The sequence below is a fragment of the Plecotus auritus genome (assembly GCF_963455305.1).
Source record: "Plecotus auritus genome assembly, chromosome: 6".
Lineage (NCBI taxonomy): Eukaryota > Metazoa > Chordata > Mammalia > Chiroptera > Vespertilionidae > Plecotus > Plecotus auritus.
Window position 1 is genome coordinate 92,844,164 of NC_137773.1, and position 22,619 is coordinate 92,866,782.

General features: G+C 47.0%; 1 protein-coding gene across 1 annotated transcript in view; it reads left to right on the top strand.

The window, feature by feature from the left end:
* The window catches only part of ADGRL1 (adhesion G protein-coupled receptor L1), a 40,120-nt gene extending 36,337 nt beyond the window's left edge, over positions 1-3,783 (top strand). The window contains exons 19-23 of the mRNA XM_080676521.1: positions 624-752; positions 937-1,033; positions 1,126-1,254; positions 1,428-1,445; positions 1,954-3,783. Of these exons, the coding sequence (XP_080532647.1) occupies positions 624-752; positions 937-1,033; positions 1,126-1,254; positions 1,428-1,445; positions 1,954-2,696 (1,116 nt within the window). The 3' untranslated portion in view covers positions 2,697-3,783. The remainder of the gene's footprint in view (positions 1-623; positions 753-936; positions 1,034-1,125; positions 1,255-1,427; positions 1,446-1,953) is intronic.
* Positions 3,784-22,619: the final 18,836 nt, after the last annotated feature.

Genomic DNA, 22,619 nt, shown 5'->3' on the forward strand with positions numbered 1-22,619 from the left:
ACCAGGGCCCCTTCTGTTCCCTCTCTTCCAGCAGTGCCCTCCTCTGCCCTCTCTCAGACACCTAGACATGGACCCTCCTCATGGCTTGTTCCCTGCTCCTCCCCAGATAGCCACAGGGCCTGCTGTCTATTTCTCTCAAGTCTTTGCCAAAACGTCTGCTTCTCAGTAAGGCCTCTCCTGATCGATTTGCAATCTGCAAACCACCACCACCATCCCACTCCCCACCAGCACTGCCTAACCCCCTCCTCAGCCATAGGTCCTTCGCAGCACCTAACACAATAGACATCCTACATTATGTACTGATGTTTGCATCTATGTTATGTCTCTGTCTACTAAAATAGCAGCTCTGAAAGGTAGGGCTTTATGTCTGATTTGTTCTGATTATTCCCGGAGCCTTAAACCATGCCTGACACATAAACGATATGCATTAAAGAGCTGTTGAGTCATTGAATGGGTAAGAAACTGGTGGAGGTGAAGAACTGAAGATGGGCCTGAGCGAGGAGAGAGTCTACCTGGCTGGCTGCTGGGGGACAGGACAGGTTTCTGATGCCCGCCCGTAGCTTGGTCTCTGGTCTCTGAGTGGGAGCTCCTGCTATCAGCTGCCTGTTCTCCTCGTCTCCCAGGTGCACAAGGAGTACAGCAAGTGCCTGCGACACTCCTACTGCTGCATCCGCTCCCCGCCCGGGGGAGCTCATGGCTCGCTTAAGACCTCAGCCATGCGGAGCAACACCCGCTACTACACAGGGACCCAGGTATCTGAGCTGGGGCCGGGCACTAGGCAGGGCTCCCTGGGACTGAGTGTTAGATCCAGGAGCCCCAGAGGCGGTGCAGTGCTTTGCCCAGGTCCTTGGTGGTGTTCATCAGGCGAGTGGTCTCAGAAAGCTTCTGGAGGGTGGGCAGCTTGAGGGCCCCCTTATGTCTGGGCTGTGTCCCCAGAGCCGAATTCGGAGGATGTGGAATGACACCGTGAGGAAACAGACAGAATCTTCCTTCATGGCGGGTGACATCAACAGTACCCCCACTCTGAACCGAGGTGAGACAGCATCCCTGGCCCCTGGCTCCAGTCCCTTGAGATTCCTGGCCTGTGTCTCCAAGCCGCCCTGTTACTTCTGACCTCCTGGGCAGGTACCATGGGGAACCACCTGCTGACCAACCCCGTGCTGCAGCCCCGTGGGGGCACTAGCCCCTACAACACCCTCATTGCCGAGTCAGTGGGCTTCAATCCCTCCTCACCCCCTGTCTTCAACTCCCCAGGTAAGAATACTCTAGTGCTGGGAGAGGGCAACAGCCCAGGTCAGGGAGTGTGGGGTCTGCATCCTGAGGGGTTTTCACTTGGGGTGCCCTTGTGCATCCTGAACTGGAGCCTAGACTCAACATTCCAAGCCTATTCACCTTCTTTCTTTTCCCTCCTGGCCTGGCACCTGCAGGGAGCTACCGGGAACCCAGTAAGTGAGACTTTCCTGGTAACATTTCTGAGGCTGGGAGGGGAATGAGACAGTGGCCTCCTTTATTTAGGGAGGAGAACTCATAGAGTGCGTCTCCCTCTCGCCCCAACACACACCCACAAGCATATGCATGCAGTCTCTGGTTTGGCAGCTGGTTGGTGTTGTATTTGGGCCTCAGGTGGGAAATGAAGATGAGGGTCAAGTACAGGTTTCCCTCCCAGCCGGGGGCTCAGAATCTTAGCGGTGTGAGAAGACCTCGTCGCCCCAGTCTTCTCACACTGCTAAGATTCTGAGTCCCCGGCTGGGAAGGAAACCTGGGAAAACTGGTCTCCTCCACCTTCCACCAACCTGCATGATTGGTATCCCCACTGCCAATGAGGAAGAGAGGGAATGGAAGACCCCAGTCCCCAGGGGCAGGGGTAAACCCAGGCAGCCCCACCCCACATGGCCTGGATCCTTCCCGATCGATGCCTGGCCTTCCACCTGAGCAGCCCCCTTCTACCTGCAGAGCACCCCTTGGGAGGCCGGGAAGCCTGTGGCATGGACACACTGCCCCTCAACGGCAACTTCAACAACAGTTACTCCTTGCGAAGTGGGGATTTCCCTCCAGGGGATGGGGCACCTGAGCCACCCCGAGGCCGAAACCTGGCAGATGCTGCCGCCTTTGAGAAGATGATCATCTCAGAGCTGGTGCACAACAACCTGCGGGGCGGCAGCAGCGGGGCCAAAGGCCCTCCACCTCCTGAGCCCCCGGTGCCACCTGTGCCGGGGGGTGGCAGTGAGGAAGAGGCTGGTGGGCCCGGGGGTGCTGACCGGGCGGAGATTGAACTTCTCTACAAGGCCCTGGAGGAGCCACTGCTGCTGCCCCGGGCCCAGTCGGTGCTGTACCAGAGCGATCTGGACGAGTCAGAGAGCTGCACAGCAGAGGACGGGGCCACCAGCCGGCCCCTCTCCTCTCCTCCAGGTCGGGACTCCCTCTATGCCAGTGGGGCCAACCTTCGGGACTCGCCCTCCTACCCGGACAGCAGCCCTGAGGGGCCCAGCGAGGCCCTGCCCCCACCCCCACCTGCACCCCCTGTCCCCCCTGAAATCTACTACACCTCGCGCCCACCAGCCTTGGTGGCCCGAAACCCCCTGCAGGGCTACTACCAGGTGCGGCGGCCCAGCCATGAAGGCTATTTGGCAGCCCCAGGCCTTGAGGGGCCAGGGCCTGATGGGGATGGGCAGATGCAGCTGGTCACCAGCCTCTGAGGGACCTCATGGACCAGGGGCTGGTGGCCTAGGCCAGGGAGGGAACCCTGAGTAGGGCTCTGATGGCATAGGGAGACTGAAGGAGGCAGTGGCTGGAGGGCCACTTTCCAGGCATCCCTTGACTGAGGGCCCTCCAGGGTTCTTGGGGGCTCTGCTGTGGAGACCTGAGGTGCAGGGTTCACAGACAGGGTTTCCCACCAGCCACACGCACCAGCTTACTTTGGGGGAAGTGCCATGAGGAGGAACCCAGAGGTCCCAAGGGGAATAAGGAAGGAGAAATTGGAAGGGTACATCTTACTCTTGACTTCCCCCTCCCTACTACTCTTCCTATCTGCTGGAGAGAAAATGAGGGCTTTGGTGTCCCTGGACCAAAGGCCCTGCTGGATGGAACCTATCAATCTGCACCTCTTTCTGTAGTCAGAAATGCTAGGCTGCACCAGGAGGGAGCAATGGGGGCAGAAGGACAGATGGACAGGTTCCTCCTGTACTACAGTTCCCTGCTCCCGGAGACTGGGGCCTCTGGCCCAGGAGATAAGCCCCCGGGCAAGAGGAATGGGCATTTGTGGCTGGTGGTGTAAAGGTTGAATTTTCTCTGAAGCTCCTTCCCTCTGCTCTTAGTCCCTGCCTCCCCAGCAACCCTGTCCCCTCTGCCCTCAAGTGCACCCAATGACCCCCTCCCTTGGGGTGACTCCTGATGAAGCACAACTCCCTGAAGGGCCCCCAGCCCACAGGGATGGCCATATTTGGGCAGTTCCAATCCTGTGGGCTTGGCTATCTGGGGAGCAGATTTTGGGTCTGGATCTCCCTGGGGAGTGGGTCCTGGGTTTGGATCTTTCCCTAGGGGGCCTTCTTTCCTTTCCTCTTTCCTCCTCTCCCGTTGCTGTAAATATTTCAAAGAAATGGAAAAGACAAAAAAAAAAAAGAAAGAAAATCTCATCACTTGAAGCCACCAGGAGCCTGCGGCCCAGCCAGCCCGGGCTTTCTCCGGAGCAGAGCTATACCGCTGGGCCTTGGCAGCCCGGACTTCTCCATGTACGTGTGCATCCCCAGCCAGGTGGGCGGCCACCAGAGCAGCTTTTTACAATCCAGAGACAGAAAAAATCTAGAAGCAACAGTGAAACAAAGAACCTGTTTCCTTCCAGGCACCTATTTCTGTTGCCTCCTTCCCTGCTCCGCCTGACCCTGGCATCAGTCAGCCCTCCTGGGGTGTGTACCTCACTGCCTGCCCCAGGACCAGGGAGCTGTCTACCCCTTCCCTCCCCACTGGCCCAGGGGAGGCACCCCTCACACCCAAAGATGCTTTTGCCAAGATGGCTGTGCTGTCCCTTTGAGTTCCTGCCTCTTGTATATTGCTTCTGGAACTCTGGGCTGGGGATGAGGGGCTGATTTCCTGCCTAGAGAGGTTAATGCGGGAGGGAAATGAGGACAGCAGGGTTTGATGTGACTGAGGAGGGAGGACCAGGAATGATGAGGTGGTCTTGTTTGGGTGGGAGTGGGGGTGGTATAGGGTGCAAAGGTGAAATATCACCTTCCCTACCATACATACACCCTCCAACAGAGGAGGCAAAGGAAGATAGCAGGGCCTCCAGTCAGGACACCCATGTTCTGGGAGCTCAACCCTAAACCTGCAGGCCCTAAAGAAGTATCAGGTTTGGAATGTCTCCTGAGTACTTCTGGCCCCCTCTCTAGCCTGTCCCTCTGGCCCTCCAGAACACACACTCTGGGGGTAGCATAGTCCCATTGCCACACTAACACAGCCCCATAATTGCCATTTCCTTGGGTGGCTCTCCACCTCTGCTCAGACCCCCTTGTCTCTTTTGCCCCTTCCTCTTTTCTCACAAGTGCCATGAGTTTTCAAACATCTTTGGGTCTCAGTCTGCTGCTACCATGAACTTTTGGGGTTAAAGGGGAGGGGCTCTAGGGAGAAACTAGAGAAAACAGACAGGTAGGTGGCTGGAGGGGCCCTTTTTGCTGCTAGGAAGTCCCTCCCTTCTGGGGAGCTGAGGCTGGCTTGTCCCCGTCAGGGGAGAAGGGGTCAGACCAAAGATGGTTTGTCCTGTGTAGGAGTACTTGTGTGGGGAGAAGGCAGTGTTGGATTCCATCGCTGGCTTTTTCTGGCAGGGATGCTTAACCCTGTTCACCAGAAGACCATGGGTGAGTCTGGACCCAGAGAAGTAAGGGTGGGGATGATCTTGTCCAGATGGCTCTGTGGGGAGGATGGGAACCAGCTCTGTGGCCTGCCTTGGTTTCGAGAGGGGCAGCTAGAGGTCTGCAAAGAGCTGGCAGGAGACACGGGTAAATGGAGGAGTTGGTCTGGCCCATGTATCAGCCCAGCTAGGACCAGAGGCTGCCTCTGACACCAAGAGGACTGGAAAAGTTAGCATGGTGGGAGAGTTTCCAGGGGAACTGGAGGCATGCAAGGAGTCCCCCATCCTCTCCCTGCCCAGTCCTCCATTTATCTCCAGACACGGACAATCAAGGGGAGAGAGGGTAAGTGGGTCCCTTGGTTCCCATTCCAGCTAGATTCACCAAGGTGAATTCCTAGGCCTCAAAGCTGTGTGGCAGGGCCCCCTGGTGGGGCTGAACACCACTGCAGCACAGTGCAAAACCACCACCCAGAGCCCAGGTGTCCATCCCCGCACCCCAACCAGACCTGGTGCCTTGACACCCCCACCCCAGCTGGGACGGTATAGAGAAGAATGGGTCTTGGTTTCCTCTCCTATTCCCTTCCTTGGGCTCCTGAATTCATTTGCTTCTCAATCTTAATTTTTACCTGGGGTGGTTTTGTTTTGTGGGTGTTTTTTTTTGTTTGTTTCCCTTGCCTTCCTTTCTGTGTCTCCACCTCTTTCCATTTTTCTCGCTGTCTCTATGTTCCTCTTCTCTCAATTTCTCTGTCCATTCGGGCCTCCCCTCCTCCATGCCCCCAGTCCCTCCTTGGTCTCCTTTTCAATATGCCAAACCAATTTTGGGTCGAGTGCATTTAACGAGAACAAAACAAAAGGCTCATAACAACAAGAACGTTTCAGAAAAAAAGTTAAAAAATTGTTGAGTCAAAAAAACAATAAAGAAAATAAGATTTCTTGGAATGATGAGTGGTGTGACTCATTGAGGGGTGAGGAAACAGGTGAGTGGATCTGCACTGAGCACCCACATGAGGCTCTGACACTGAGGAGCCTGAACCCATGGCAGAGGCCTGGAGTCACAGAACCAGAAGCTACTCAGAACTTGGTAGGTTCTTGGGCCTGGCTGAGCAGCAATTCAGGTACAGTTTTTCATTGAACACTCTAGGGTGGGTAAAGGTTATTAAAACTCCACTTCAAACACAGGGAAACTGAGGCTTACAATACCTGGATGCATACCCTAGTCTCTGGGCCAGGCAACGGTGCCATGTGTCTAGAGAAGCCCTTCCTGGCCTGGACATACTAATATGTCCACAGGCTTTATTAGAGCAAAAAAGAATTTTACGCTGTGCCTGTCTGATTCCTAGACTCCCCTCCCACACACCACTGAAATGGTGCTTTTTCAAAAGTGACAACACAATGGATTTGCAGCATGTGTATTTCGAATTCTCAAATAGAACTGCCAGTGCATAGAGAAATGACCACTCAAACAGTACTCCTCTCCATACTCCTCTGTCCTAGACACCACACTCCCCCGTTTCTCCTCCCATCTCCCCAGCCACTCCTTCCCAGTCCTGGTGGCTGGTGCTTTCTCATCTCTTGACCTCTTAATGGTGGCAAGGCCAGGAGCTCAGCCTTAGACCTTTTCCCTACCTACTTTGGGAGAACTTGTCCCATCTCATGGTTTTAAATGCTATCAATATGCTGATGAGTCCTGAACATAAAGCTCCAGTCTAAACTACCTCGAACTCCAGATTTACATTCATCCAACATCCCACTCCACATCTACCCCTGGGTGTCTATTAGGATCTCAAACTTAATCTGTCCTAAACCAGATTAATTAAATTCCTGACCACTCCCCAGCTCCTCCCAAATGCTCCTCAATGGCAAGTCCATCCCAAGACTCAAGCTAAAACCCTTGCAGCTTCTCTTGAACTCATCTCCTTGTTTCATCTATTCTGACAGTAAATGCATCGGCGGCTCTAACATTAAAATATCCAGCATTAACTAGTTCTCACCACTTTGGTTCAAGCCAACCCTGTCTTTCACTAGGTCTACTGCAGCAGTCTCCTTACTAGCTCCCTTGTCCCCCCTTCAGGCTTTTCTCAACACAGAAACCACAGAGATCTTGGTAAGCATATTTTGTCCTTCCTCGGCTCAAAATTATCCAATGGCCTCCTCTCTCACCCAGATGAAAGGCCAACAGCACAATTGCTAACAAGGCCCCACAGAGCTCATTCCCATGACTCCCCTCCTTCCTTCCATGCCAGCCACACTGGGCTCCTCATCGGCAAACATGCAGGCACTCTCCTGCCGGCCTCAGGGCCTTTGCAGTGGCTGTTCTAGCAGAGCTTTTGCAAATCAGAGCTTCCCAGCAGGCTACTCCATTTAAACTGCTATTGGCCATTCCAGAACTTCCTAAACCTGGTCTTGCTTTGTCTCTCATAGTTCTCCCATCTCACAAACTATCCTTTTTGCTTGTTTACTGTCTGCCTCCCCAATTAGAAGGTAATATAGAATGGTGTTTTTTTCAATGCTGTTCCAGCTTCTAGCATAGCATCTGGCACACAGGTGATCAATACATGTTTGTTAAACAATGGAAAGCTGACTTGAACATAAGACCCAGAGCGAACCTGAGATGAGACCTAAGAATGATGGGAGTTGTGAATCTGCTGCTCCCTCGACTGGTCTCAGTTCCCACACCTCTCTCACCATGTGATACTAAGTTTTTAATTCAACATGGCCCAGAAAACTAACTTCAATATTTTAGTAGTGTCCAACCCAAGAAAAGGCAAAATCTCTTCCTATGCTGGAAAAGGAACTGATTCTACTGGATCTACTGAGAGATGCCCTGTGAGCCAGTTCAGGAGCTTTATGGGTAATTAATTAACTATATGTGGTTTTGACCTCATGATTTTGAAATAAAATCCTGGCCTAAGATAACAACATGGCCTGTTCTTCTGCCATTGTGTCCTTTACTCTCCCCAGCCCTACACATCCTTACCCACTACACAAACAGTAGAAATCTGCTGGGCTGAACAACTGATGATCCTCAGGTAGTTGTTAGTGGCATGGATTTGCATGTACATAGGAATAACGTTTATATTGAGATTTATCATTTCAAAGCTCTTTCCTACATTTCATCTTACTTAATTATTACAAGGTATATATTATTATCCTTATTGATCAGATGAGAAAACTGAGGTTAAAGTGATTAAATGACTTACTTAAATAAGATTACTAAGCAAGTTTACAGTGCCTACACCCTGTAGATACTTTACATATGTTATCCAATTTAATGCTTTCAATGACCCAGTGAGGCAGGTGTTACTTAGCCCCATTTATAGCTGCAGAAACTGAAGCCCAGAAAAGTTAGAGAATATAACCACAATAGTTAGAGAATATACCCACATTCACTCAGCTAATAAGAAAGTGCTGGACCAGGCATCCATCTTGGTCTTCAGATCCCAGGGCTGCCTCTATGGCTATCTGCATGCAGCTGCAGTTGCTCACTTCTTATCACTGCCCACCAACCCCACTTGGCACACAATAAAGGAGGCTGACAATCTGGCTTCCAGAGTCAGAGGAAATGCCCACTGACTGCACCTGATGGTCCCTACGTAGCTAGTAGTAGGACTGTCCAGGGTGGACCCATGGGAATCAAGTCAAAGGGAAGGCTTTAATTCAGAGCAACAGAAGAGTCTTTTCAGATCCCCAAAGTACTGAGAGCACTAGGGGCCTCTGCCCTTGAGAAAACCTCCTCTCTCCCACAAACGCTTGGGAAAGCCTTGGGAAGTTGGGCTGAGGATAGACCTCTAGTCCTACAACATTTCAAGCTTAGTCTGCTCCTCTATTACCCTTCAAACATGGCAGTCATGGAAACCAGCAGTGATGACAGGCACCTGCTGGCTTTTCCCTTCCTATTTATATCCATCACTTTTCACTTAACCTGGACTCTCCTTGACCAAAACCCTAATAACTGCTACTCTTTTCTATCTGTCCTGTCCTCCTGTCTTCCACCAGCCTCTGCCTCTGACCAAACAATCCCAGCTTCTCACAACTGTAGTCCTCACTTTAAGCCAGGCGTCCTCAAACTACGGCCCACAGGCCATATGCGGCCCGCCGAGAACATTTATCCAGCCCGCCGGGTGCCACTGCCTGTCCTGCTTAGCAGCCGACTCGTCCCGGGCCCGCAGTGCGCATAGGAATTTGTTCATAGTTTTTTTTTTTTAAACTATAGTCCGGCCCTCCAACGGTCTGAGGGACAGTGAACTGGCCCCCTGTTTAAAAAGTTTGAGGACCCCTGCTTTAAGCCAACCAGTCCTCTCCAAGGAATCAATCCTAAGGAATCACACATGGGCATGAAGACTCAGCAGCAAGAAGATTCACTGGAGTCAGGCTTTTAAGAGTGAAATATAAGAAATAATCTAAAATTTCAGTATAAAAATAGTTATATAAATGATGTACATCAATACAAACGAATAAATAAAGAATACAAACAGCATACCATGCAACAATTAAAAATGATGATGTAGCCCTACCCAGTTTGACTCAATGGTAAGGCCTGCAGCCTGAAGGGTCTCGGGTCCAATTCCTGTCAAGGGCATATAACCTCAGTTGCAGGCTCAATCCCCGGCCCTGGTTGGGCATGTTCAGGAGGCAGCCAATGTGTCTCTCTCATGTCTCTCCCCTCCTTTCTATTCTCTCTAGAAATCAATGGAAAGATACCCTCGGGTGATGATTAACAAAATAAAAGATGTAGAAGAACATTAAATGACATGGAACTATATTCATAATACTAAGTGTAAAAAGGATATAAAAGACTGGCCCAGTTTAAAAAACATATGCAAAAAGTGTGTATACATATATAAAACTAGAAGCCCGATGCACGAAGATTCGTGCAAGAATGGGCCTTCCACCCTAACCGGTTTGGCTCAGTGGATAGAGCGTCGGCCTGTGGACAGAAAGGTCCCAGGTTTGATTCCGGTCAAGGGCATATACCTTGATTTCAGACACATCCCCAGTGGGAGGTGTGCAGGAGGCAGCTGATCGATGTTTCTCTCTCATCGATGTTTCTAACTTTCTCTCCCTCTCCCTTCCTCTCTGTAAAAAATCAATAAAATGTATTAAAAAAAAAAAAAAAAAGTATGGGCCTTCCTTCCCCTGGCTGGTGGCACCACCTTTTGCTCCGGCCGGAGCTGCCTTTCCGCCTTCCCACGCTGCCCAGAGGCCCAGAGTGGCTGGGGCAGTGCAGAGCGACTGCTTATGCAAATTAACCCATCTTAGTTGGGTTAATTTGCATACTCACTCCTGATTGGCTGGTGGGCATCACAAAGGTACGGTCAATTTGCATCTTACTCTTTTATTAGTGTAGATTGTATGTGTGCACAGTATATGCAGAATATAAAGTTATCAGTAGTGAATAAATTTTTAAAATTTTTAAATATATTTTTATCAATTTTTAAAAATGTATTTTTATTGATTTCAGAGAGGAAAGGAGAGGAAGACAGAAACATCAATGATGAAAGAGAATAATTGATCAGCTGCCTCCTGCACACCCCACACACTGGGGATGAAGCCAGCAACCTTGACATATGCCCTGAACAGGGATGGAACTGTGACCAGCCAGGCGTGACTTTTAGAGACAGAGAAAAGGAGAGGGAGAACGAGAGAGATAGAAACATCAATGTGAGCCCAACTGGTTTGGCTCAGCAGTTGAGCACTGACCCAGAAATCAAGAGGTTACCAGTTCGATTTGGGGTCAGGGCACATGTCCAGGTTGCAGACTCAATCCCCAATAGGGGGCATGCAGGAGGCAGCCTGCCAATCGATGATGCTCCTCTCTCATCAATGTTTATCTCTAACCCTTTCCTTTCCTCTCTCTAAAAATCATTTTTAAAAAAAGAGTGGTGAGCCCTTAGTCGGTTTGGGCTCAATGGATAGAGCATCAGCCTGTGGACCGAAGGGGTCCTGGGTTTGATTACAGTCAAGAGCTTGGTTGCAGGCTCCTCCCCCGCCCAGGCCACAGTTGGGCTCATGCAGGAGGCAACCAATTAATGTGTTTCTCTCCCACATCAATGTTTCTCTCTGTCTTTCCCTCTCTCTTCCACTCTCTAAAAATCAATGGGGGATTAAAAAAAAAAAAAAAAAGTGAGTACTTAAAAAAACCCCAATGAGAAATATCAACAGGGATCAGCTGCATAAGTTGACCTCCTGCATAGGTCAATGCTCAACCACTAAGCCACACTGGCCAGGCAGTAGTGGATAATTTTTACTTTCTTGCAACTCTGTTGTTTTTGCATTAAACATATATTACTTTTGTAATAGGAAAAAGTATTTGAGTGCCCTACTTTCTGTGGAAGAACAAGGATAACCAATATAAATGGAAGAAGAAAAGAACACGATGGGGAACTAGCCCTGCCAAGATTGGTTATGGTGTGATGATATTTAAGATGATGTGTTGGCACAGGAAGAGAAGAACAGGCCAATGAAGAGACCTGTGACTAGATGGAAACTCTAGACAGAGGTTATAAGTCACTAAGGAAAGAATGGATCAGTCTAGAGGAGCTAAAACTTTGTAGTATTATAGGGATTCCTTTATCCTCTTAAAAATTAACAAGCATGGTGCCCTAACCGGTTTGGCTCAGTGGATAGAGCATTAGCCTGTGGACTGAAGGGTCCCAGGTTCGGTTCCCGTCAGGGGCATGTGCCTTGGTTGCGGGCACGTCCCCAGTGGGGGGTGTGCGGGAGGCGGCTGGTCGGTGTTTCTCTCTCATCGATGTTTCTGACTCTCTATCCCTCTCCCTTCCTTTCTGTAAAAAATCAATAAAATATATTTAAAAAAAAATTAACAAGCATGGGGGGGGGATGACTAGGCAAAGCCCCAAAGATTTCAGGGCAGTGAAAAAAACTCTGTATGAGACTATATACATGTCATACTTTTGTCCAAACCCATAGAATGTACAATGCAAGAGTGAACCCTAGCCCTAACCGGTTTGGCTCAGTGGACAGAGTGTCGTCCTGCGGACTGAAGGGTCGCAGGTTCGATTCCGGTCAAGGGCATGTACCTTGGTTGTGGGCACATCCCCAGTAGGGGGTGTGCAGGAGGCAGCTGATAGATGTTTCTCTCTCATGGATGTTTCTAACTCTCTATCCCTCTCCCTTCCTCTCTGTAAAAATCAATAAAATGTATTTTTTTAAAAAATAGTGAACCCTAATGTAAACTATGGACCTCATGCTCTGATAATGATGTGTCCACATAATTTATCAATTGAAACAAATGTACCACCCTGCTGGGGAAGTTAAAGGTGGAGGAGGCTATGCAATGGGGGGTTAGGGGGTGGGCTGTGGGTATACGGGAAATCTCTGTAACTTACTCTTAATTTTGCTGTGAACCTAAAGCTACTCTTAAAAAAATTAAGTCTTTTAAAAAAGTGAGAAACCTAAAGAGTTATTGTTTATAGGCATAGGGTTTATATCTATTTGTATTGACTGATCTGGAAATTAAAACTGATTTAAAAATTAAATATTTAACTAACTTAAATTAGCTAATAAACTCATTAAATGTTAACACAAATAACCTATAATGAAAATATATTTATTTACTTATAAACAAAGCAGTGAAAAAAATGGCATTATTTTACATTTTTGTAAAGCTCCTACTAGTTTAATGGAAGACAGCTGGATTCTCACATAGGCTACTGCAATCAATCTGTTACAATATGCTGTTTTGGTTGAAGAATATGAAGAAAATCCAGCCTTACACTGATACATAGTTGTAAAAGGGAGAAGTATTATAGCCTTTTCAGCTAATTGGGGATATTCTACTCTGTTACTACACCAAAATACTCTGTTACTACACCAAAACTCAAGTGGCGGTGTATTAAAGTTAGTTACTATGTGGAACAGGAAACTGTATCAATTTACTGCGTTACATTGAAACATATTTCTCATGCAGTTTTAATTGATCTTTTCCCTATCATGCTTTTGTAACATCATACATTGGTCTTTGGGAAAATACTGATTTTACTGAGTTATTACATTTCACTACACAATATTTTTAAAGTCATTTTTTGTAAATATCACCATTGATTTCATCAAAAAGCTTTTAAATACTGAAAAGTTGCCAGATTCATGGTAGTGAATAAAATTTTCCCAAATATCTAAGTTTTGCTTGAAAGCTTGAATTTTATCATTGGCATTAGTTGTCCTTGCAGTGACCAGCTCACTTCATTCATTTCTGAGAAAATATCTGCCAAATATCCTAATCTGAGTAACCACAGTCTGTCATTCTTTCAAGTAAAAATGATGCTCCATGAAAAATGTTGCCAGTTTAATCTCAACTCAAACAATTGTACAAGTATATTACCTAAACTGCCATCATTCTTCCATGCACCAAAAGTGCTCTATGCAAACTTCCTATGCCACCATACTGAATATTAAAAAGACCTGCTGCAGCGCTAAAGCTTTAACACAATTACTACTTTTCATTGCTTCTTCAAAGGTATTCTTAAGTGAAAGTATTTTGTTTAACATTGAGTGTGTGGGGGTGAGGAATACAACAGCAAGTACTGCTAGCGTTTGGTGACACTGCATTGATTCCTGTTAAGGTGCCAGCAGTTTTACCCACCATTGCTTTTATACCAATAATGCACATGATAACACAGACAAATGACAAAGGCAAATATCTCCTTTAAATTATTATGAAAAGAGTTTTTCTTCTGGAACCCCTAAAAGGCTCTTGGGGATCCACAGAAGGTCACATTTTGAGAACCACTGGATTAATCAATAAATGGAGCTGGACAACCGGTTATCCATGTGGAAAAAATAAAAACAAAATCCAGGCAGGTTTTTTAAAAAAGCTAAATATGAAAAGTAAAACTTCCAGAAGAAAACACAGTAGGATACCTTATTAACCTCAAGGTAAGATTTCTTAAGCAAGGCACAAAACCCCCCACAAAATATACAGGTTGATAATTCTGATGACATTAAAATAATAATTCTGAACATCAAAAGTCTCCTGAGATTTGCCTTTTCATAAAATCTCCATGTGAGAAGAACTCCTGAACTGAGTAAGATGATGACAACCTAGTAGGAAAATGGGCAAAGATATGAACAGGAATTAACAGAAGGCAATCAATAAGCATATGAAAATAGCTCAGCCTCACAATAATTAAGGTAATGCAAACTGAAACCACTAATTCACATCCATCAAAAGACAAAAATGTAAACATCTGATAAAACCAAGTGTTGATGAGGACATTGAGCAATAACACTGCTAATGGGGAGTGAAAACTGGGATGATCATTTTAAAGAGCAAATTGGCAATATTTAGTAAAAGTGAATACTCCCATAACCCATAAGCCAGCAAATTTCAACTCTTAGGCAAGTATCCTAGAGAAATCCTTGCATGTGTACACAAGGACACATACATAACAATGAACACTGTAACACTGTTTGTAACAGAAATCTGAAACACCTAAATATCAAGGGGTGACTGTCCAACAAAACTTTCTATGATCATGAAAGTGTTCTCTATCCATTCTGTCCAATGCAGTAGCCACTAGCCACAGATGCCTATTAAACATATGAAATTTGGCTAGTTGTGACCAGGAAAATAAATGTTTCAGCTACAGGTGGCTAGTGTCTACATCAGAAAGCACAGATTTATAGCAGTAAAAATAAATTAATTAGAGCTACATAGTCAACATAGATAAATCTCAAAGCATTATATTGGACGAAAAAAGCAAGTTTCATAAGTTATGGCAAGAACTAGAATGAAGCAAGTGATGTATCTAGGATGAAAATTTTAGGAGGCACTCTCCCTCAAGATCATGCAAGTACATGTTGGACACTTAAGTGACCCTGGGAGTGAGCATGTCAAATTTGGTACCCTATGCACCTTGCTTGCCTTACCCTAGATCCAGCCCTGTCAGGATATAGTATATCCAGTATGATATTGTGTCAAGGTTCCCCAAGATCACCTCCAGGTTCAATGATTCTTTAGGAAGACTCACAGAATTTAGCATGAAAAGAATACAAAGCAAAATTAGCCAAGGGAAAAGACACATGGGGGTGAAGTCTGGAGGAAACTGGGTGCAAGCTTCCTCGAGTCCTCTCCTAGTGGAGTCACATGGGACACACTTAATTCCTGCAGTAGAGCTGTGGCAACTTGTGTGAAATGTTGTCTACCAGGAAAGCTCATTAGAGACTCAGTGCTAAGGTATTTATTGGGGGCTGATCAAATACCAAAATTTCAAGCTCCAGAAAGAAAGCAGGTATTTAACATAAACCACAATGTACAAATAGGTTAGGCACCACAAGCCACTCATTATTTAAGGACTAGAGGGCCAGTCCACAGATTCGTGCACCGGTTGGGGTGGGGTGCCTCAGCTTGGCCTGCACCCTCTCGCAATCTGGGACACCTTAGGGCAGTGGTTCTCAACCTTTCTAATGCCACGACCCTTTAATACAGTTCCTCATGTTGTGGTGACCCCCAACCATAAAATTATTTTCGTTGCTACTTCATAACTGTGATTTTGCTACTGTTATGAATCATAATGTAAATATCTGTGTTTTCCGATGGTCTTAGGCTCTACAGCAGCGGTTCTCAACCTGTGGGTCACGACCCACAGGTTGAGAACTGCTAGCAGGGTCTCCTAAGACCATCGGAAAACACAGATATTTACATTACAATTCATAACAGTAGCAAAATCACAATTATGAAGTAGCAACGAAAATAATTTTATGGTTGGGGGTCACCACAACATGAGGAACTGTATTAAAGGGTCGCGGCATTAGAAAGGTTGAGAACCACTGCCTTAGGGGATGTAGGAGAGCCAGTTTGGGCCCAATCTCCGCAGGCCAGTCATGAATCCATGCACCAGGCCTCTAGCCTATATATAAAAGCCAAAGCGACCATTACGACCAGTCGACTGAATGACTGGTCATATGATGATGTACTGACCACCAGGGGGCAGATGCTCAATGCAGGAGCTGCCCCCTGGTGGTCAGTGCACTCCCACAGCCAACCTCCTGGGGCCAGCTAACCTCTCTTGGTCCCTCCCACTGGCTGACCAGTCCCAATTGGCCCCGATCGCCAGCCAGGCCCAGGGACCCCACCCATGCACGAATTCGTGCACCAGGCCTCTAGCATGCATATAAGATCTTTGGTTAATCCCTTCCCGCCCTCCCCCCTTTCTCCTCCCCTCTGAGATTCATCAGTCTGTTCCATGTTTCCATGCCTGTGGTTTCTGCTCCTGCGTTGAGCGTCTGCCCCCTGGTGGTCAGTGCACATCATACCTACTGGTTGACCAGTCAAATGGTCAGCTGGTCGCTTAGGCTTTTATATATATAGACTAATGCAGTGGTTTTCAACCTTTCTAATGCCGCGATCCTTTAATACAGTTCCTCATGTTGTGGTGACCCCCAACCATAAAATTATTTTCGCTGCTACTTCATAACTGTAATTTTGCTACTGTTAATGAATTGTAATGTAAATATCTGTGTTTTCCAATGGTCTTAGGCCAGTGGTTGGCAAACTGCGGCTCGCAACCACTGCCTTAGGGAAAAACACTTAAAAAACATTTTAATAATGTACTAATGTCTTTAACCTGAAGTCAAAACTTCTGGGTAAGGGTAATGCCTTACGCAGTGGTCGGCAAACTCATTAGTCAACAGAGCGGCAAACCACGGCTCATGAGCCGCAAGTGGCTCACGAGCTGCAGTTTGCCGACCACTGGCCTAAGACCATCGGAAAACACAGATATTTACATTACAATTCATTAACAGTAGCAAAATTACAGTTAAAGGGTCACGGCATTAGAAAGATTGAGAACCACTGGACTAGTAGGAACCCTCCTAAAATCCAAGTTCCTAGACACCAGTCAAGGACCAACACTGCCAATAGGCCTTTCCAAGAACAGTAGTCTTAGGCCTGTTAGGTTAACTCTTTTTTTTTTTAATGTATTTTTATTGATTTCAGAGAGGAAGGGAGAGGGTGAGAGAGAGAGAAACATCAATGATGAGAGAGAATCATGGATCGGCTGCCCCCTGCACACCCCCTACTGAGGACTGAGTCCACAACCCAGGAATATGCCCCAACAGGGAATCGAACTGTGACCTCGTGATTCATAGGTCAACCCTCAACCACTGAGCCACACCAGCCAGACAGGTTAACTCTTTTTTGCATTTATATCATTTATATGAAATTATAGAACATGATATACAATACTATATATTGTTTAAAGACACATGCATATAAAGATATACAACATGCACAGAAAAATAAACACCAAATCCAGGATTGTAGTTACACTGGAGGGAAAGAAGAAAGGAGTAGGTTTGAGGCAGGGGCCTTTCAATTGCATCCCTAATGTTTTACTTCTTAATCTGGGTAATGAGTAAAAGTGTATTTTGTTTGAGCACTTCTTATAGTTTTCCAAGTGTGTGCACCTGAAATATTACATAAGAATGAAGACTTATCTAATTATTACTAAATAAGTGTTTATTATTTTCACATTCCAGGTATTATACTAAGCCCTTTATATGGATTTATTCTTTTTTTAAAAAATATATTTTATTGATTTTTTACAGAGAGGAAGGGAGAGGAATAGAGAGTTAGAAACATCGATGAGAGAGAAACATCGATCAGCTGCCTCTTGCACACCCCCTACTGGAGACGTCCCGCAACCAAGGTACATGCCCTTGACCGGAATCAAACCTGCGACCTTTCAGTCCGCAGGCTGGCGCTCTATCCACTGAGCCAAACCGGTTTTGGCGGATTTATTCTTTTTTTTAAAAATCTACTGAAGATTTTGTGTGAGGCCCTATCCTAATCTCCATAAATACATTGAGAGGTCAATGTGAGGCAGGTTAAGATCTCTGTCCACAGCCAGCTTTTAATCTATTAAAGGATGATGAACAATAACAAGCACAACTCAAAACCAACATTAAGTATAGATTCCAAGTGCTACTAAGATAATAAAGCAGGGTGATGTGATTAAGGAAGGGCTACTTTAACTAGGGTGGTCCAGGAAGGCTTGAGAGGGACATTTTAGTTGAACCATAAATGATGAGAATGAGACAACCATACTATTATCTGAAGGAAGCAGATTCCAGAGAGAGGGAACAGCAAGTGCAAAGTCCTGCAGCAGGAATAAGCTTGTGCTGAAAGACAGGAAATAAAGCCAGCAGGGCTTGAAAGTGGTGACAAGAGGGAGACTGTTAGATGAGGCCTGCAGAGGTCAACTGAGGCCACCCTGCAGGGCCTCCTAAGCCACAGTAAAGATCTCAGGTTTCATTCTAAGTATGATAAGCCTTTGAAGGTTTTAAGCAGAGTAATGACATGATCTGGTTTACAAATGAGTATTATTCAGCCAGCTATATGGAGCCATTTTCTTTATTAGCACCACCCGGTTGTTGAGCTTTCCCGGGGGGCTATGAAAAGGTTAGGGCTGGGGATAAAGGAAAAAAGTTCCACAATGAAAAAGGAAAACTACAAAGTTGGAATGAATAGATGTTTAATTAAATATCTAGAAAATGTAACATTATGGCAACTTCATTCATCATTAAATTTAGTATCCATAAACAATCAAACTACATTTGGAAATAATTTGAAAATTAGATTTTCTTGAGTCACAAAAATCTTGAGGCTCAATGATTGCCAAGAAATCACAGCCATCACAAACGTGAATTTCTTCATAGCCAAGTAATTTCAAAGGCGAAAAAGATTTTCATTTTTTAATGCAAAAAAACATTGCTTTAAATTAATGTGACATGTATGCCATGGCCCATGTGGCTCAATGGTTACAATGTTGGCCCACTCACCAAAGGGTCACAGGTTCCATTCCCACGTACCTGGGTTGCAGCTTCGATCCCTGGTTCCAATCACCATGCCTGTGGGAAGCAACCAGTAGATGTGTCTCTCTCATATCCATGTTTCTCTCTCTCTCCCCTACTTACTCTCTTTCACCCTCTCTAAATATCAATGGAAAAATATCCTCAGGTGAGGATTAACAAAAAAATTAAAAAATTAAAATTGATGTGACATGTAGATACAAAAATATATGTATGCTTAAGACTCTAGCGGGGGCACAGAGGTGGCTGGATAAGAAATGCTAGTAAGTTGGATCAGTGCTATTCAGGCCTACACTCTGAGTATGAACACTGTCCAGGGCAGCGGACCACCAGTGGTCCAGGGGACCCTTGGAAAGGCTTCTCTGAGGAAAGGATATTTAAACAGAGAGACATAAATGACAAGGAGGCACCAACCATCCCCAGAACTAGGAGAAGAGAATCTAGTTAGAGGTTCTGAGCTGGGAGTGCTATGTCAGATTTTTAAGGAACAAAGAGAGGGGCAATTTGGCTGGCCTGAAGTTGGGGCTTGTGGGTTGTAGGAAACAAAGCATGTAGAGTCTTAAAGACAATACAGTAGTGCCCCTTTAGCTGAGGAGGACAGTTCCAAGATCCCCAGAGGATGCCTAAAACTATGAATATCCTATCTAATAAAGAGGGAATATGCTAATTGACCATCACTCCATCACAAAGATGGCTGCACCCACAGCTGAAGTCAAGTTCCCATAAGGAGCCTTAACGAGCAATCAGCAGGGACCTGAGGCTATGCCCTCCCCCGCCTGGTGGGGCTTGACAGGGGACATCAGGCTGGGGGACCTCAGGCCACGCCCTCCACCAGGTGGGGCCTGACAGGGGACCTCAGACCACGCCCCCACCCTGGCACCAGGTCAGGGGACCTCAGACCACACCCCCCCGCCCCAGCACCAGGCCAGGGGACCTGACTTTGCCCCCCCCTGCCTGGCTGGGCTTGACAGGGGACCTCAGGCCATGCCCCCCACCCAGCGGGGCTTGACAGGGGACCTCAAGGTGCACCCCCAGTGCTGGGTCGGGGGACCTCAGGCCATGCCCCCTGCCCCAGCACCAGGCCAGGGGACCTGAGGCTGTGCCCCCTTGCCTGGCTGGGCTTGACAAGGGACCTCATACCACGCCTCCCGCCTTGGCACCAGGCCAGGGGACCTGAGGCCATGCCCCCCACCTGGTGGGGCTTGATGGGGACCTCAGGCCACAACCCCCCCCCCCAGCAGGGCTTGATGGGGGACCTCAAGGTGCACTTCCTGTCCTGGTGCTGGGCTAGGGGACCTCAGGCTGCTCCCCTGCCCCATCGCCAGGCCGGGGGACCTCAGGCTGTGGGGGATCTCAAGGTGGACCCCCAGTGCTGGGTTGGGGAACTCAGGCCGCACCCCCCCGGCCAGCGGGGCTTGACCTGGGACCTGATGCTGCACCCCTCTGTTGGTGGGGCTTGACGGGGGACCTGAGGCTGTGCCCCCCTCCCGGTGCCGTGCCAGGGGACCTGAGGCTGGCAGGGCTTGACGGGGGACCTCAGGCCATACCGCCCACCCAGCGGGGCTTGACAGGGGATCTCAGGCCATGTCCCCCACCTGGCAGGGCTTGACAGGGGACTTAAGGCACACCCCCGCCCTGGTCTGGGCTGGGGGACCTCAGGCCACGCCCCCCCGTCCTGGCGCAGGGCCAGGGAACCTGAGGCTATGTCCCCTGCCCAGCAGGGCTTGACAAGGGTGGGACTGGCCAGGTCTGGATCTAGCCCAATGGGGCCAGGGGCCAGCTGGGTCTGGGTCTCACACGATTTTGAGGCGCATGTGGGTGGACGGGGACTTGACTCTGGATCCCATGGTGTGCCCCAGACTCTGACAGGAGGAAGGTTTTCATATACATTTTACTAATTTTCTTTCATCTCTTACACTTCTATTTTAGAGAAAGGGCAAATAGCAATATTAAATTATTTCCTCTAATTAATCCCCCTTTAATGTGCACGAATTTTGTGCACTGGGCCACTAGTGTATATACGCTATATCAGTGATTTTCAACATTTTTCATCTCATGGCACACATAAACTACTAAAATTCTGCGGTACACCAAAAAATATATGTTTTGTTGATCTGACAAAAAAAATAGGTATAATTTTGATTCAGTCACATCAGATGACTATTGTTGTTTTGACTGTTGTCATTTTTTTATTTGACAATCTAAGGGAAAAGCAGTCAGTGCCCCTGGCTAAATAGTCAGATATTACATGTTTATTTTTTACATTTTTATTGATTTTAGAGAGAGAGAGTAAAAGAGAAACATCAATGTGAGAATGAAACATTGATTGGTTGCCTTCCGCACACTCTGACCAGGGATTGAACCTGCAACCTGGGTATGTGCCCTGACAGGGAATCGAACCTATGACCCTTCAGTGCATGGGACAATGCCCAACCAACAGAACCACACCATCCAGGGCGAGATTTCATTTTCATCATTATACTCAGAACAGTGCACAATTTAAAACATGAATTGTTTATTTCTGGAATTTTCCATTTAATATTTTCGTATCAAGATTGAGGCAGGTAACTGAACTGTTGAAAAGCAAAGCTGTGGATGGGGCAGTGGAGCAAAGGGGTAACTGTGTTCTCATCCTGAGAAAAATAGAAAATCACTCACATTATAAGCAGGAAAGTGACTAATCCAATTTGATCTTCGATGTCCAATAATACAGTAGCCACTTGCCATAAGGGCTCACAAGCAGCTGAATATAGCTACTTCCATTGTGAAACAGAACTTTCCATGTCACTTAATTTTAACTAACATTTCAATTTAAAAACCAATATGCAATTGAGCTCATGGAATACTTTTCATGGGAAGGCTTGGGCATGAGAATTTACATTTTCAACTGTAAATGTTATGAAACTTAAAGCCAGACCAACTCTTTCTGATAAAAATGTAGCTGTAAAAAGAATGGGATTTCACAGACCTTGTGCAGAGTAAAATAACGTAAGTTACCTCATTTGTATTTTTTATACCCACCACCTTTGAAATATTTTGGTTATACTGGATTAAATACAACTTTTTTTTTTTTAAATCCTTGGGGGCACTGACCTCTTTTCCCTTAGATTGTCAGGATATTTTTTCTTTTTTTTTTTTTTTAAATATATTTTATTGATATTTTACAGAGAGGAAGGGAGAGGGACAGAGAGTTAGAAACATCTACGAGAGAGAAACATCGACCAGCTGCCTCCTGCACACCTCCCACTGGAGATGTGCCCGCAACCAAGGCACATGCCCTTGACCGGAATCGAACCCGGGACCCTTCAGTCCGCAGGCCGACGCTCTATCCACTGAGCCAAACCGGTTTTGGCAGGATATTTTTTCCATTGATTTTTAGAGAGAGTGGAGGGGAAGAGAGAGTGAGGGAGAAAGAAACAAAGATGTGAGAGAGACACATCCATTGATTGGTTGCCTCCCGCACATGCCCCAACCAGGTTGGGGATCCAATCTGCAATCCAGGTACATGCCCTTGACCAGGAATCGAATCCAGGGCCATTCAGGTGCGCCGACCTACGCTCTAACCACTCATCCACCCACCCACACATGTGTTTTGATGTTTTTTTAACTTTTTAAAAACGTAGTTACTAATCAAATTAAGATTAGGTATGTGGCTTGAGTTATTTCCATTGGTCGCGGGTGGGAGCAGAGAGAGTGGGTGCGGAGGCGCCAGGAGTCTTCCTGGCAGGGGCAACGATGGTCGCAAGGCATGTAAATGGAGACAAGTTTCTACATGTATTATGAAGTCACAAGTCAGTGTATATTCACGGCCCCATTAAATTGAGCGAGTAAACATGGCCTCGGGAGCTGAGTGGCAGAGGCTGGACTCGACCTCCTACTTACAGCGTTGTGCACCTGACACAACTCCCAGCGGCCCACGAGGAGGCGAGGGAGGGATTCGAACTGG